The sequence below is a fragment of the Centruroides vittatus genome, unplaced genomic scaffold, assembly GCF_030686945.1.
Source record: "Centruroides vittatus isolate TY-2023 unplaced genomic scaffold, ASM3068694v2 contig_880, whole genome shotgun sequence".
NCBI lineage: Eukaryota > Metazoa > Arthropoda > Arachnida > Scorpiones > Buthidae > Centruroides > Centruroides vittatus.
In genome coordinates, this window is record NW_027122572.1 from 1,290,843 (window position 1) to 1,309,632 (window position 18,790).

Here is an 18,790-nt window from a genome sequence, read left to right on the forward strand (position 1 = left end):
TGTCAAAGACAAGTATTTCATTACTTTATTAATTAAAATTTTAAGCATAATAATATACAGTGTACAACAAAACTGTTTAGTTCAGGTTCTTTCTATTGTAAGTCATATTTTATATTTCAACCTTGTTGCAATCCTGCAAGTGCCATTCTTTGTTCAAACATAGCTATAAAAGCTAATGATGATTTGAAAGATTAAAAACATTTCCACTGATAAAAAATTTAGCTCCATGAACTAAACAGTTTTTTTTTAAATACTATATATTGTGGTGCTTGTGTTACCTGAGTTAGTTAGTTAATACATTTTTCCAAAATAATTTGTTAAGAAGTGTTAAAGATGTAAAATTTTTATAGCTATCTTTTATAAAAATTTGTAACATTTTTGAATTTTTTTATTAACCTCTTGGATACTTACAAAAGAAGTACCATATTTTTGTTTGTATCACCTACAGTGGCATATACCCTGCAGAATTGCTATAATCAAAAATACAACCTTTGCATAACTTGCTTTACCATTTATACTCAACTAGTAGCCCGGGACGCCCCCTAATGGGCATTCTTAATATATATAAATATATACAATTTTGATGTTAATAAATAAGATTAATATATACGTATGTGATAATATTACGATATATATATACAGATTACTGTAACAGGTGATGTATTGTGCCTTACGTCTTTTTCTGCCACCCTCCTTTGCCACATGGTGGGTCCAACTCGGTGGAGAGGCGGTGTGTATCCAGGGTTGAGTGGATATTGTTACAGATGCTAAGATGTGACGCGACAATGGCTTATATATATAGATGCCTATGGAATAGATGTTGCTCCACAGGCACAAATTTCTAATTGCATTTTTAAATCATCATATAATCCACTCTATCACATAACTTCACTTTTTCAAATTGCCTTTTAAACATAAGTAGTTTGCACAAAAAATATGGTAAAAAGTATAATGAGAATTTTTGTATTTCCACTTATTATTTATATTTTATAAATTGTTATAAATATGATTATGATGAATTCTGAATCTAAATGATAATATAATTAAACAATAGACAGTGCACATGGTAATTAAAAATAAAAAGCAATTTAGAAACTTGTTATTTTATTTTAAAATATTGCAGATGAGAGGATGACATTTTGGTAAATGTTTGATATATAAAAAAAATTTGCATTATTTAATTTATTGATATAATATGCAAATGATAATAGTATGCCATTACAATTATGGCAGTATATATATTTTATAGTAATCTGTTTAAATTTGAATTATTTAGTTTTGAAAGATTGCTTTTTAAAATTAAGAATGAAGATAGATGAAAATATCTGTATGTACTGATTAACTGATTTGGAGATAGATTCCATTTTAAATAAAATTTAATCCTTCTTTGATAGAGATCATTAATTCAGTTTATTATTGATATAATGTTATAGAAAATGTGTTTTATATTATGTTATATCAAGATTTTTTTTTTTAATTTACTGTAAAGGTGCTCTTAAATATCACTGTATTGATATAATAGTGTATTATTATAAAGTGAAATGGCTAGATAATTCAGTTGAATTTGATGAGTGTTTCTATTATTGTGAAAGATAGAAATATATTAACAAGACTTCATATACATTTATTCTATATTTAACTACAATAGTAAGTGGTACACATTCTATTCCAAAATCTAGCTATATGTTCTTCAATCTGTGTGTTACCTATCTCAGTATACATAGTAATGAGTGAAAATTAAACAACTAAACATAATATATTAGTTTTTATTGTGTAAAGTTGTAATTCTGACATTAGTGGATTCTGAATATGGTCTGTTAATTTTAGGTATTGATTTATAGCAACTATGAGCAACCTGCAGCCCCAAGCCATGTGTAGTCCATAAGCAAGTTCCTAATATGCAGCCCCTAGGGCTTTAACAACATAATTTTATTTTTTTGTTTCTGTCTTAAGTCATTATGCAACTCTAATTAAGCTGATATTCATAACAAAAAATATTCAAACTAGACCAGTGAAAAGAATAAATTATATATTACTAGTTTGCATATCATTAGCATATATTATTTTAGTTTCCACTGTACTGGAGGTTATTGAATATGTTGATCCTTGACAGGCTTAGCTGCAACACCATAATAAAAAAAAAAGGTATGCTGCTCACCAAAAGCCTATGAAATTTTCTGCAGCCCACATCTGGAAAAGATTGCTCATTACTGATTTATAGAATCAAGAATATACACAAACTAAACAGATTGTAATTGATGATAATTTTTTCTAAATTATCATTATATAAATGTGTCAAAATTTTCGATAACATAGTCTATGTAGTTTTGGGGATAGGTTCGGAAAGGGCTACAGTTCAATTTCATCACCTACCTTTAGTTTTTTTATCTATCTGTGACAATTTCGGTAACATTATTCAACTATTTATTTAATTAATATTTTATACTAAAGGAATAATATAATAGACCAAAATATGATGATATTATTAGATAGTTAATTGAAATTCTAATATCAAATATAATTAAAATGAAATTGAAAATATTTAAATATTTTTTGTAGCTAAAACAATATTTATATTAAAAATTACAGAAGTACTTTCAAAATAAATCCTACATATACCAACATCATTTATATTATTAAAAATAAATATCTAATTTGTTTTTATTTAGAATAGAACTGTATTATATCAAACTAATATCAAGTAAAATATATCTTTATTAATGTTATATCATATTTCAATATTATGTAATAAAAGTCTGTTAGAAAAATGAATAATGAATTTTCATTGTATGATAATTACATTTATTTAAAATTAAATAGAATATATAAATAATTACTAAAGTATATATAAACATTACTTTTTCTTTATTTTACAAATGAATAAACTTGATTGTTCTGTTTAACAGGAAAAAAATTTTGAAAAATTTATTACTCATTTTTTTACTACAAAAGATTATTTAATTTAAAGTAAAATATATATAATAAACTATTTTAAAAATTAAAGGAAAGTAAAGTAATAAAGTAAACATACTAGAAATGCAATCATTATTATAAATTAAATTTCTTTTTAGGATGTAGAGAATTTAGCCATAAACAGTTTAAAATGAAGTTCAGTTTAAAGTTAAAAATAAAACTTTCTTTTTTTTAATATGTTTTAAATTTACTTTAAATAAGACATGAAGTAATGCATAATTGAATATGATTCAATTTAAATTAATCTTTTCAAAAGTTTAATTAATTATATATTTTAAAAGGTTTTCAGATTCAATGATGATAATATAATGGTTAAATTAAAGTTCTTGAATAGTCATGAAATAATCTAATTTATCTTCCATTTTTTGTTTTAAAACTATTTTTCAATAGTAATAATAATAATTTAATATTTTTGTTTACCTTAATGATGATGCAGTGGTTTTATTACCAATATTTCTTTTTGCTGTGCTACATTTTTCAAGTTATTCTTTGGCATTGCTGGATGTAAGAAATATTGACTAATCTACTATTATGTTATTGATTAATGAATTTTAAAATAATTTTATTTTATTGGTGTTTACAAAAACATTGAAATTGATTACTAAAGTATTTATATTGTTTGTATTTGTTTGATTGCAAAGTATAGTGGTACCTCGGTATACGTCCAATTCGAAATATGTCTTGTTTGGACGAAACAAATTTTGCTTGGTATATGACTTAATTCAATTATATGCACCATCTATGAACAAGTAGCACTATCAGTGTACTAGACCAGACTAGACGTTTGCAGTGCCACGGTCTATAACTTTGTTAAATTTCTTCTGATTTTAATATGTAAGTAAAACTTTATTATTTTTATTAATCATGAATTGCAAAAAAGCAAATGAAAAGCAACAGAAAACTAAAAAAATGACTAGAATCACAATGGAACTGAAAAAAGAGATTGTTGAGAAATATGAAGGTGGCATGCGTGTTCGAGATTTAACTATTGCATACCGTATTCCGAGAACGACGATATCGACAATCGTGAAAAATAAAGACATTATTAAATCTGCTAACGTTGCGAAAGGGGTTAAATCAATTTCTAAACAGAGATCGGAGACATTAGATCATGTTGAGAAATTGCTTTTGCTTTCGATAACTGAAAAACAATGTGCTGGCAACAGCGTATCAGAAGCAATTATTTGCGATTGTTACTGTAATAACTTTAAAAATCTATAATAAAATTTATTTTTTTATTAATGTGCTCAAACAGTGTTTCAATTATTTTCCAACCCCATTATAGGTACTCTTCACTTTGTGACCTATCTGCTTAATGACCACTCGTGCTTATGGCCAATCGAGTTTCGACCTGCCATTCGGGGAATCCCCTTTTTCAGCTTGAGTGTCGGTCAGTGGCGAATGGTGACATGCTCACTAAGCGTACTATAATAGGCTAATAGCATACTATAATAGTCTTTTTATGAATAAATTTGAAGTTTGTTGCATAATTTGTATAATTTTACAATGATCCTATATTCCTGGCGCAAGCTCTTCGCTTATCGACCAATTCGCTTAATGATGTAGCCGTTGGAACGGAACTCGGTCGTAAAGTGAGGAGTACCTGTAATATACCTTGTCAAGAGGAGGTTTTTTTTTACAAGAGAATGGATTAATCATTTTTACATTACTTATGGGAAACGTTGGTTTGGTATACATCCTATTCGGTATAAGTCCAAACATCAGGAACAGATTAAGGTAGTATACCGAGGTTCCACTGTACTTAATATTATCTGATAATGAAGCTTTGAATACAGTTATTAATTAAATGCTTTGCCGACTTAACTTTTATGATAAATTTTAAGAAACTTTAATTTCTGACTTGCCGATTTAAGTTTTTAAATTTTATTTGAGAACTTAAACATATGCTGCTTCTATTAATAGTATGAGTAATTATGACATTTACATTTTTGAATGTGTAAAATTTTATTACCTATTGCCTAAAATTACAATAAACTAATCAGTAAGAATATTTATAAACAGTAAAACTGCACAAAAGACATTCTTATACAAGAAAGATATGGCTTGAAGTACATTTCTGATGATATAAATTATATGTTAATACAGAATTTGGAATAAGCTTGAATTTTTATTTTGATATTTTACAAAGAAAATGTTTCTTTCTGTTATACAAAAAAGTAATTTTTCATTGAACTCATTCCATAAAGATAGAATTGTATGTTAATAGATTTTATTTGTAAAGATATTAATATCAACTTGAAATTAGATAAAGTATTTAAATGATTGAGTAAGATAAAAAGAGAATGAAGAAAAAATTATGTTCCAGAAATTACTTTAGATTTTAATAATATCTTGTTTTAAAAATGCTTTAATTACATTATAAAAAACCCTAGTTTAAGTAATAGTTTACATGTGACTTTTTTCTCAAAATACAGTAATTTATAAATTCACATTTAGAAACACACACTTTATATTTATATTTTACATAACATCAAACAGTTTATATTAAGCATAAAATACAATTAATAGATATTACACATTAACAGAATTATTATATTTACTATGATACTATATAATTTAAAAAAACTAATAGATAATATAATCTTTTTATATTTAAATCGGAACTGTTAAATTTGTTTTATACATATTGCTGCTTTTGTTTTAATGGATTGAAATGAATAGATCAAAATTTTCAGATTTTAAACTTATCATTGAGTACAAATAATAGTTGCAGATAAATATTTATGGTGTGTTTCTTTTTCTGATATTAATCTTCTAGCATCTTGGAAGTTTATGAACTTTTTGATGTGTGAATTTGTGATAAAATTTGTAAATTTTACATTTATAACTTTAATTTTAAATTATTTTTTGTATGTACTATTTAATGAAATAATTTATTTATTTAGAAATTAGGACAAGTCGATAGATCTTTTTACGATGGATTTCTTGTATCGTTTTTTGGAAGCATTACCGAAAGACACTCGAAAAAATTTTTCCGATTGATCTCATTCACAGAAATTTTCCTCATGCCTTTGACAATTTTCATGATATTCAGGTAAAAAGCTAACTATTAAGTTTTCTTATTGTATTCACAAATAAAGATTCTAAGAATTATTTTATTGTAAATTATCGTATTTCATTTCACATTGTCAAAATGTGACGTGAGTAAAATGATTGGAGCTTTTAATTATAATTTCAATATTATTCATTATTCAATAAATTATAAATGTAATGAGAGTATAAAAACTGATTACTAATATATAAAGAACTGTGGAAAAACTGTGAAGAAAATTTTAAGATAAAAATCAAATTGTTAAACTTTACTAGTTATTAATTTTGTAATCTGTTCAGAAAGATGTACAATTGTAAAAATCGTCACTATAAAAGTTGGTTTTGAAGTAATAGGCAAAATTCAAAATAGAATTAAAAAATTCTTGTAATAACATTTAAATATTCTTATAACAGGCTAGAATTTCATATAGTTGTAACTTTCTTGCCTCTAAAAAGTTAATTTAATAATAATCTAAATTAACCAGTTGGTAGAGATATGAGGCTTATCAAAACTGCAATAGAGCCAGTAATTGAGATCACATTGAGAAATTAAGACTTAATTTGTAGAGTGCATTTTGGTCTTCACTAGACTTCCTAGACATTCCATAAATAAAAGTCTTAATTTCTCAATATGATCTCAATTACTTGGCTCTATTGCAGTTTGATAAGCCTCATATCTCTACCAACTGATTAAGATAATTATTAAATTAGAATTTCGTAGTTAAATATCAAGTGGGTCAAAAATTTTAATTCATTTATTCTATATTATAATGTGCTTTGTTTTAAGAATTTCAATTGTAAGATGCATCTGAAATCAGGATATATTTTACAATAAATATCAATAGAAACTTGCTAATTATAAAAAAAACAAGTTATGGCATAATTGTAATTATTCATAGAAGAGAACTTTGTCCTGTTACAAATTTAGTTATATGTATTGACAACTCAATGCTACAACTGTTGAATTTAACTAAAATTTGAACCCAACTTTCCATTTAAAATGTACTCAAGTTATTACCTTAAGATGCAGCATTATATATTGTGTATTCCATACTTTCCTAGTATGGAAAGAGTACTGTGGAATGTAAATAAATTTTCTGTTTAGTTATTTTACCATTTAAAATTTATTTTCAAGCTTCAATCAAAGTAAAATTTTAGATAATTTTTTTGGATAACTTTAATAAATAACTCTGCGTTACATCCAAGAACATAACCCTTCATTGACAAGCTAAGGGTTATATTAAGATTTTGAAAATATGTTTGTCATAATGACAAGAAGGTAATCTACAGGTAAATCATCTATAGATATTTTCTTTATACATTTAGTAATTTTAGACACATTTATAAACTATACAATGAAAACTATCATTCAGTTGGATTAAGAAATAACTTCAGAACATTCTTTGCATATTTCTGTTGAGAGCCTTATATTATTGTTAGAGAAATGAGAGTTTTTTGCTTTTCAAGAAATTTTCTTGTCTCTTCAGAATAGTTTGTCCTCAAATCTGTAATTAGCATTCTGAATTTTCTTGCTCTGATGATAATTGATTTTGTAATTTGTGAGATTGTTTTCTTTTATTTAATCTTTTGTGTTTTTTGTTTTACTCATAATTTTTTTCATGTCTGATTTGTGTAATAACATTTTAAGAAAAACTTGCATATTTCTTTTTGTAGTATCATTAATTATAAAATTTATTATAATTTTTTTTTTTTTTGCTTTAAAACTATAAGTGTTAATTTTAATTTTATGAAATTTCTAAGTTAACTGTATCTGTTAGATTTTACATGAAGACTGGATTAATTTCAAAAATTTATTTAAATTTAGATATCTAATCTTTTTAAATACTGTAATCTTTTTTAAAATATATTGCAAAGGATTTTAATATATTTTTTATAACTTACAATTGTTAATGATAATAAAGGGTTTTTATTTTGACTATTAATTTTCAAAATAAAATTATTTATAATTGATAATATAAACTGAAATTTATACAAATTTCTTATTCATTCATTTTATTTATGTCATTCAATAATAATTACATAATTTGTTATTTCCTATAATGAATTCACTTGAAATATTTGATAATAGGAGACATACTTCTCTATTCTCTTTAAGTTTTCAGGAAATGTGAGTAGTAAAATTAAAATATTGTAATGCTATGTAATGGAATAATAGCATTATATCTTTATACAGCACTATTATTCTATTATATATCATACAATAGGAAGATTATAAGATTATTTTATTTTTCTCTTGCTTTCCTTTTGCTGTTGCTACTTTTGATTTAGTGTTTATTAAAATATTTATTTTGATTTATTTACATTCTTATTTTGGACATGGTCATTTGTGCTTTTTGAACTTTTAACAAGGATTATTGTTTAAAATGTGTTATTGGCTATAAATATGGATTGACAGTTAATTAAATTGAACTAAACTAAGATTATGGATTAATTTCATAAGAGCAATAAAAATTATGGATTGGTTTACTGAAGAAACAGGTGGTTTTTCTATTTATTTCACTTGTATACAAAGATCAGTTTTTGATAGTACAGTTGATTGAATATTTATTATTATTGAATTATTACTATACAAGGAAGAAGAAATCAAGAATTTGTGTTAGTAGTGTATTATTTAAAAAAAAAAATATTTTTTATAGCTAATTTACAAAAGTTTTATTTGTCAGTAATTTTTTCAAAGATTTTTTATAGCTAATTTACAAAAGTTTTATTTGTCAGTAATATTTATATATTAATACATTTACTTTTCTTATTGTATGAAAAATGAGTAAGTTATTTACAAAAACAGATTAAAATTCTTTGTTTATATTTTTTTCATAATAATAATAATAATAACCAGATTGCATTCTTATATAACTAAAAATTAAAACTGCTGAAAAATTTTCAGCAAAAATATTATTTATTTGGGTATATTCAAACTACTTATAACAATGAATTAATAAATATTTTTTAATTATACATGAAAACATGATTTCTGTTTATAATTCTGGGATTATTTTTTAAAAACTGTTTTCTATTTAGACAATGAAACTTGCAATATTTTCTTTAAATCCACCAAAAATAAATCTTAAATTATAGTTACAACAGAAGTTTGTTAATCTGATATCTACAGGACTGGAGTGATGATGGATTATCAGATGTTTTTCTATTTTTCGCAAAATTCAGTAAGTTATATGCAATCTGAATGTTTCAGATATAACTACAGTAGACTCCCTATAACACGGTAGATACATTTTGTGTTATATGAATCTGTGTTGTATGAGTCACTTAAATATATGAGCCAATCACAGCCCGGCACACGGGCTGTGATTGGCTCATATATTTAAGTGACTCGTACAACACGGATTCATATAACAAGAAACGTATCTACCATGTTATAGGGGGGTCTACTGTATGTATTATGTACTGTACCAGTGTACAATGTGTATGCTTCTGATTTGTTTAAGCACACTCTAATTAGTTTAAAGATGTAAATGCATGACTGTACTATGTTAAGATTGATAAACCTGCAAAATCATTAATGAAGATGTTATTGCCCAAAATGAACATTCACGATTCATGTGCATATAACATTTATTATTTAGACATATACATATGGTTTGCAAAAGATGTGTATGCATCAAGTATGAGAAACAAAAAACACATACTTCAATCATCATGTCACTAAACACAAAACACGTCTACTACATTAACATGTTCAAATAAATTCATATTTACAGAACATGAACATGGATTATCACATAATTTCAGATTAACAGCTACTGCTCAGCAGATGCTGGACTATCAGACATTTTGGATTAGTGGGTGCAGAATTAATGATATTTTACTATAGATACTAAAATAATCAAATCAAATATATAAAACATAAAACTCTTTATGTTTAAACAATTTTCTGTATATCTATTTAACATAATAAATTAAACTTTAAAGTAGATTCAGTCAGCATTTAATTAATAGCGAAAGATTATTAATATAAAATAAAGACAGAGCTTCACATCTGAAAATTTAAATAAGTATTTGATAAGAATTTGGAGCTAAATTTTACTGAAATTACTTCAACTATAAAAAGAATTAATTAATAAATGTTTACATTTATAATGTAAATAATAAATATTAACTTGTTTTAGAATAAACAATAATTCAATATATATGATAGACTAGCAATGAATAATGCAAAGAATTGGTAATACTTCTATTTTCATTTATATAAGAGCAGAAAAAAAATGTTTCAAAATATTAGGAAGTGGTTCCTTTATTACTTACATCTATTAATTCTAGTTAAAGTTATAAGGCTATTTTTAATTTAAATGATAGTTATTTACAAACTGTGATTAACTAAATATTCAAACTGTAATTCATGGCTGATTTAAAATATGCAAATCAAATCTTATGTGGAATATGAATTCATTCATATTATTAAAATTTTTATTTATTGACATTTTAGAATGATTTTCAAGATATAATGAATAAATTAAATTCATATTGTTGAGGAAATGGGTTAGAAATAAAAATTTCATAAAATATGAGCAGTTTTTCAACAACTTTTTTGAATATTATCATCTTGTAGACATCATGGTTTATATTTGATTAAGGAATCTTTTCACAAAATTTTGCATCATACTTTCTTATGTCTTGTACTGGTAATTTCTAACCCTTTTAATCTCTAACATATAGATTAAATATACATATATGTAATCTATATGTTAGAAATTATTTCACGAAATATAGTGAAAAAATTTAATTCTCTCTCAATTTTAATATGAAATTTATAGCTTATAAGTGGCTATTTACCTTTCTCTCACTTTTTTTTTACCAACAAGTTACAATATTCTGATCTTATATTTAATTTTTTTTTTTTTTTTTGGTTATAATATATGGTAACTCTATTTTCTGTTTTGAGAATATACAAAGGAAAAGTTAATTTAAAATTTGTTTCCAATATTCATTCTAGGAAGCTTTAATAGTTTAAATTTGTTGAAAAAAAATGTTTTTGTGAAAGATAATTAAATTTTCAATAACATACAAATCTATATTAAGATACACTAGAGCATCGTTTATCTGAAAGCTTTCCAGTCGGACTGTGCATGCTGAATCAAACATTTTTGATACTAGATTAACTTCTAAAGTATAATTTTTTTTGTTCTTATGTTTTTCAATATATTTATTTTGTTTGTACAAAATAAAGAAATAATTTTTAACGATACAATAGCCAAGATTATTATTATAAAAATTTTCGTTTGGCTTAAAATTGACAAAAATTCAATGCAAAGTGACACACAATGGAGAAAAATTTCAACGTGGGATGGTTATATTTTTTCGTACATAATCAGTTATCCAAAAAATAAGTTATCCAAACAACCCCAGTCCCCAATTGATTCAGATAAACGACACACTACTGTACATACATATAATGAACGTTATAGTAAAATGTGGTATATAAGGTAAAGAGAATTTTTCTTAAAGTGTTTTGCAAAAAACAAAATTATTTTCTTAACAAGCGGTTATTTACAGTGATATCGTCACAGTGCAGGACTGCAATTTTTAATTTATTTAATATATGCTCTCCGTCTGAAATTAGTAGTGGATTACTCTGTGCATCATACTTTTTCCTTTAATAATAGAGTTGTGCCAGTCATCTAACATCTTTCAGGGGAAAATTTTTGAATTGAAATAACTTCCAGTGTGAATCAGAAGTTTGTATATAGTTAATTGGGGCCTCCTGCCCCTAAGGTTTTCATATCTGGTCTTGTTTTTCATCTAACTCTGTTCTCAAGATTCAGGAATGACAGGCAGGCAGCAGTGTGGATCAAATAGGTCTACAAATTTTTAAAATTGCAGCCTAACATATATTAAGTTATTGTTTTTATATGTTTTCAGATCTTTTTATTTAAATATTTATCAATAATTTTATTTATTTTATTAATTATTTGTTAAGATGACAATGATAAATTAAAAGAAATTAAATATCAGACTTTTAATCTATAAGTTATTTTTAAGAAATTATAGTGAAATTAATTCTAATTTTATCAAAGATTTCATTTGAGATAATTATTCAAATAAATTAATTAGATAAAAAGAAACATAACATTTACATAAAATTATATTTAATTTGTGTCTGTGGAATTAATTTTCAATGGATCAACCAGAATGAAAAACTTTTTTTTTATTAATATACAATTATATTAGTTATTCAAAATAGTACTATGATACTTTTTATATTGTCTTTATTTATATATGTTATATTTTACTGTTTTCTTTAATGAACAGTTAGACTATATATAAAGTATATAGTCTAATTTTTATTTTAATTATAAAACTCATTACAAAATTTTTATTAAAATAGCATAAACAGTTAGCTTTACAGCTTTTTAATTACATTCAAGTTTATTATTTTTACTTTTACATTGTTTTTTTAGGCTTAGTGCTATTGTTCATTTAACAAATGATATTATTATAGTATAAATATATTGTTAAGCTTTTATATGTACTGGCAAATGAAAAAATGGTTTTACTTTAAGACAATATTCTCTTTACAGTGTTTCTCTGAGATTTAACTTGCTTTATTACTGAACTATGTTTGTAGTTAATAATAATTAATATTAAGCAAAATTACAATTATAAAAAAACAAAGAGAAATTTGATTTTCTTTCACTTTTGTATTTATAGAATTATGAACTAGGTTTATAAATATTAATATATTTAAATAAAACGAGCTTAAACAAGTCATCACAGTTTTTGAAAAGATATACTAATAAAAATCTTGATTATTTATTAATTCTGTAATATTTTTATGTCAATAATTTTGATATTTACTTAGATTTTTATTTTAATAACATATGAAATAAATGAATATGAATTTTTTGTTAAATATATCTATAATTAAAGATGTGTGCTTTAAATCAAAAATAATTGAATATATCACATACAAAATGCTAATGAGAATATCAATATTTTATACAATACGTTTAATTTGAGAAATGTTATATTTTGCATTAATTAGCTAGAAAATGTATGCAGGAGTTATAATAAAGAATATCTTAGAAGAAAAAAAAATATTTGAATTTTTCTGAGTCCTACTGTTGAATATGAAAAGATGTGAAAGTATGCTGATGAATCAGATGATAAATCTGTTGATGATTCTGTAGTTATAGATAGATGAATCAATTACTTCTGATAGGTGCTTTTGATATTGATACTTGAATATATTCAGAAAAAAATATTATTATTATAAATTCTAATAATAATTAACAGTTATTTCATTAATAACAACAGGAAAATATTAGTTATTCAGAAAATTATTTTTGATAAAATGCATTAGAAAAATTATGTTGATTATTAAAAGTTTGTCATTTGAGTATATCTTAAAATATATAAAGAAATTATTTGTATCATGTAACCAGTATATTATAATAAATATGTTGAAACTCTCGTGCTACAGATGTTAAATTAAAAAATTGATTTTTAGTTTTACAGTTCTTATAATAATATATCATTTATTTACAAAAGCAATTGAAATTTCTGATTAAATTAAAACAATTTGTAGTAAGTTGTTACAATACAATAATCCAAAATGTAATTTTATTATATTATTTTGTCATACTGAATATTAAATAATAGTTTAAAAGTTTTTAAAAAATCTGTGAAATCCATTATATTTTAATGGAGTTTTAAATATTTTGAAACAGCCAGTTCAATATCAGAAACTTTTAAAAAATGATTTTTACTGATCAAAAAAACTCTTAGATAATTTTACAACAGTCAGTCCCTAAGAAAAACAATTTGTTTTTATTTTCAGGAACTTCTTTGCCACAAATTGACAAATTTTTTTAAAATTATAATCTAAGTTACTATATAAAAAAGGAACAATTAATTACAATAGAATTACAAATACTACTAAAACTTTTATAATGAAAAAACAATATATAAAATAGTTTAAACAATTTTTTATACATATAAATATTTTTATAGCATCTACAGAGAGCTGTTTTAATAAAAGTTTTATCTTTTATTTCAAAATATTTTCTTTAATTCAAATATTTTAATCTTTACAGTAAATGTGTTGTTCAACTTTACAATACATTTGGAAATTTTTTATCTATTTTGAAAATTATCCATTTTTCCAAAATTTAACTTGGTTTAGCATAAATTATTAGACTTTGATTGAAAGTTTTGTCAACAGATGCCACCACTTATCTAAATTCTTTGGCAAAAATTCAGTTATTGGAGCAATCCATTTTTCATACAAGGGGAAAATATTAGAAAGATGGACTATGTTCCACTTGTTTCATATACACTTGTTCCACAGGATCAAAAATTTTTTATTTAACTTAATTAATCAGAAGAGTACAATTAAAGGATTGTTTAATTTACATAGTTGAATAAATTCAGTGCAAAGAATATTTTACCAATTCTTTAAATTGATAAAAATTTACAATGATTTATGAGAGATATTTATTGTTAACTATGGTTATGTAATTTGTATTATGTTTAGTTAGGACATTTTAACGTTAGTTGCCTTGGAAACGGCAAATTTTAATTTATTCTCATTTGCATTTAAAATGTGCTTTGTGCATACTTAGGTATTTGATTTATTTGAAATTTTCTTGTTATTCTTTCAATAATAAATTGCTGTTTATAAATAAAATATAAGTTTTAACAGAATTTAGATTCAAAAATTTCTTTAAAATCAATGTTGTTTATGGTTATTTATATACATTCACTTTGAAATTGCTTAAGTAAGATTTTTAAATGAAAAATCTGATAAATAAGTGACAATAATTATTTTAAAAAAAAATTTTTTGTTATATTTTTTTGCAGACATTGTACAGGGAAAGTAATGAACTGTATCAAATGAATATGGTTGTATATTTTTATTAAAATAGTTTTTTTAATATAACAAGATGACAATTTTTAATATGCTGCATCATTAATAGTAAAAGTTATAGCAAAGATGAATAACATGGACTGTTATTTTAATTAAGAATTGATATTTTTTTGCTTTTATAAAATCTTGCAAAGATTCTATTTAGAAATAATAATTAATTTTTGTATTAATATTATATTTTATAAGTTACGAACTACAATTATTTGGATATTATATATAATACTTATATAACCATCAAAGATTATATAATTTTAAATTTTACATCATTAATCCACATAACTCTTGAAGTTACTAATCTGATAAATCAACTTAATATAATGAGAAACAGTATCTAATATGCCTTTAAAGTTTGGACAAAAGCATAACAAATCATTATAAAAAGTTTATTTTTTTTAATTGGTAAATGACCTACCGAGGACAGTAACAAATTACGAAATGTTAATGCCTTTTGTTTAAAAAATAAGAGTCGTCGATGCATTGAAGCATCAACTATTCCACAGTACGTCAACTTAACTTACTACTGCTCAAAATTTGATTTTATCTGAAATGATGCATCACAAATTGCACTTATCTGATATTGGGGATGTGAAAAATAAATTAAATAAATGGGGGAAAAAATTATATTTCTTTTTTTCAGCATCAGAAAATTTAAATTCATAAAAATGTTGATTAAATTCATTAAGTAGCCATTCATTATATATTTTATTTTGATTTATTTAATTTTGGTAAATTACTTCAAATTTTTGCATCTAGTATGAACAAGAAAGATATTTTAAAATATCTTCAGAGTAATGGATAAAACTAAACCAAAAAAAATGTATATTTATATCAATTTATTCTGTTTTGTATAACTTATTGATGTTTTTAAATGTTCTAATAATTATAATAGAGAAATTCTTGAACTGTAATAATGCATTACTAGATTTGAGGAGCAATAATGCAACACAGATATTGGAAAAATTATTTTTGTGAAGTTTGAAGTAAAATAAAATTGAGTTAAAAAAACACTTAAGAATAGATTTTATGTATTGTTCAATATAAGTTACTATTATATTGAAAATACATAAAACTTCAGTTTTTTATACAAAAATAAGATTATTATTTATCTACTAGTTATATTTTTGTGCATATAATTCACAATAATTCCACAGAAAATTGCTAGAATGAAAATAAAAGCTTTGCATAACCTTCCCTACCATATACTTACTCATCTTCTGTGGGAGCAGCCATTGCTTCATAGGCACAAATTTGTAATTGCAATTTAAAATTGGTATATAACCAACATCTCCTTTCAAATTGTTTTTTTAAACACACACAACTTGCAAGCTATATACATAAAAATAGTGTTCAAAATTACTTTGTTTTACTACGTAAATATAATAATCTTAAGTTGAGGTCAGTTATATAAATTTACTTAATCAAATAAGATCTACAGTAATTTATATATTATTGGTTGAATGATCGAATGATATCAATTATCGTTGCTTCGTACTCATATATTATGAACAATTATTGACAAGACAATTTTCTGATGATTAATTTATTTCAGTAATGTAATTTTGTTATTGCTTAAGGTCATAGATCATTAGTTTAGATCTGGAATTTAAAAAAAAAGTATATTATTTCATGGTTTAATGATATAGTAAGTTTAGTAAAATATAAAATTCTGAACATAATACACCATTTAGTTATTGTTTCGATTTTCAGTTTTTATACCAATGAAATTAGTGAGTTCTTATTTGATGAACGATGTTGTTTTTATAATACAAATTTTAAATTAAAGTATTTCTCTCTGTAATAAATTTAAATATTGATTTTTTGTTTTGTTAAAAAAAACATTTCTGTCTTTATTATTTTGATAATATGTTTATTAAATTTAATTACACAATAAAAAATCATATTAAAATAATTTACTACTTTTAACAAGATGAAAAATCAATACATATCATTCATTTAAAATGCAGTCATTTGCATATGTATTAATTTTATTCTCACTTTTTTCTTGGTTTCTTCAAGCCGAACAATGCAAATTATGTGATTAAAATATTTTCTAACTTTTAAGAGTTTTATGGTTTTTGAAAATGTTCATAATTATGAAAAAATATATATATTTTTTAATGTGTGTATTCTTAATAAGTTAAGTTTATTAATTAGAAATTTTGTTTCCATTTTCATTTTAGCGGACATGGAAACATTCTTACACCTTTTATTTATTATCGATTCCTAACACTTCGATACGCATCAAGAAGAAATCCATACACAAGGCAAGTTTAAAGATTTTGCTAAAATGTCTATTTTTATTTTAACGTTTCACACAACAGATTATCTTCTTTACAGGGCAATGTTTCACGAGATGAAACTCTTTATCGAGATGTGCTGCAACCATTCAAAGTGTCCCACCGGGATAAAAGTGCTCTGCTACAAACTTATGGGATTTCTTTCAAGACTGGCACCTCTCACTCCTACACAGTAATAATTAAAAATAAGAATTTGAAATATAATTGATAAGAAAAAAATTCCCAATTAAAATGTCCAATAACAATTATAATTCCAAAAAAAGGTAGTTTTTTTATACAGAAATATACTTTTCTTTTGCATTCAGTTTACATATTTTAATTTTTGTTTTTCAATCTTTCTATTTGTAAAATCTTATTTAAAAAAATCTTTCTTAAAAACTATTACAGTAGAAAAAAATGTGTTCATTGTATTTTAGTAAATATGCATATTGTTGTTATAAAATTAATCTATATAAGATTAAAATGTCAAAAAAAAAAGCTTGAGAAAGTGGGAACAGGAATTTTTATATTAAAACAATTTGTATGGCATATATTGTATTGCTAATATTACACAAAAGGAACTATAAAGAAAATCAAAATTAAATCCTTTATATTCTAGAAATATGTCCTAAAATTCGTTCACATTTGCATAAATGAAATATTTTGGTATTGTTTGTATAAGTTAAGTTTTTTACCTTTTTGAGTTAATAATATTTATTTGTATAAAAAAAAAGTTTTTCACTCCATGCAACTCTTGCAAAGTTAATAAAATTTTTTGTTTTGTATCTATGTTTAATATACATACATTATATATATAAATATATATACAAATATAATTTTTTTTTAGGTTAAAGTAATAATTTATGATAAAAATTAAAATTAGAAATAGCATAATATTGTAAATGTAGGAGATATTCAATGTGTTTCCAGTTATGTGAATTGTCCAAATTTTACTCCAAACTCTTTTCTTATTTAGTTTTCGTACAGCAAAAACAAATTGATCAAACAAACTTTCATGTTAAAACTTCACAATAAAGATTTAAGTTTTGTTGTGTAAACAGTTTCATTATTATTAGACTAAAAATGACATATTTAAATCATTTTTTAATCTCAATTTATACTTAACAGATCTGAGAAAGCTTTAAGTAGGTTATACAAAAGAAAAACTAATATATTTAAATTATGAAATCTTTAAAATCTAAAACTATTTTTAATATAAATGATTAGAGCATTTAATTAAGGATTAATCATCATAAAAACTCAATTTTTTTGTGTGCGCATGTGCTGTGTATATTTATATATGATACATACACACGTAAGATTTAATATATATCATTTACTTAATTTGCAACCATAAAACAAACTATCATTACTATGTTTATCTAATTTAGCATAGTAACTTGTTCTGCACTTCCTGCAAATTACAGATGATTTGATGGGAAAGCAACTTTACAGGAACAATTACAAAAGACACTATTATATAACCAAATTTATTAACGATTGCACTAAAATTGGTATTAAATTATGTAGGCTGACGAACAATATCAATGTTTACACATTAATTTTGCTAAATTGTGCAATACATCGA

The 18,790-nt window shown here is 23.6% G+C and overlaps 1 protein-coding gene across 1 annotated transcript in view; it reads left to right on the forward strand.

Moving 5' to 3' along the window:
• The window catches only part of LOC136983355 (transmembrane protein 33-like), a 38,572-nt gene extending 20,312 nt beyond the window's left edge, over window positions 1–18,260 (forward strand). Inside the window, exons 6-9 of the mRNA XM_067280069.1 lie at window positions 3,410–3,477; window positions 5,880–6,028; window positions 17,107–17,190; window positions 17,264–18,260. Of these exons, the coding sequence (XP_067136170.1) occupies window positions 3,410–3,477; window positions 5,880–6,028; window positions 17,107–17,190; window positions 17,264–17,399 (437 nt within the window). The 3' untranslated portion in view covers window positions 17,400–18,260. The remainder of the gene's footprint in view (window positions 1–3,409; window positions 3,478–5,879; window positions 6,029–17,106; window positions 17,191–17,263) is intronic.
• The last annotated feature ends 530 nt before the right edge of the window (window positions 18,261–18,790 follow it).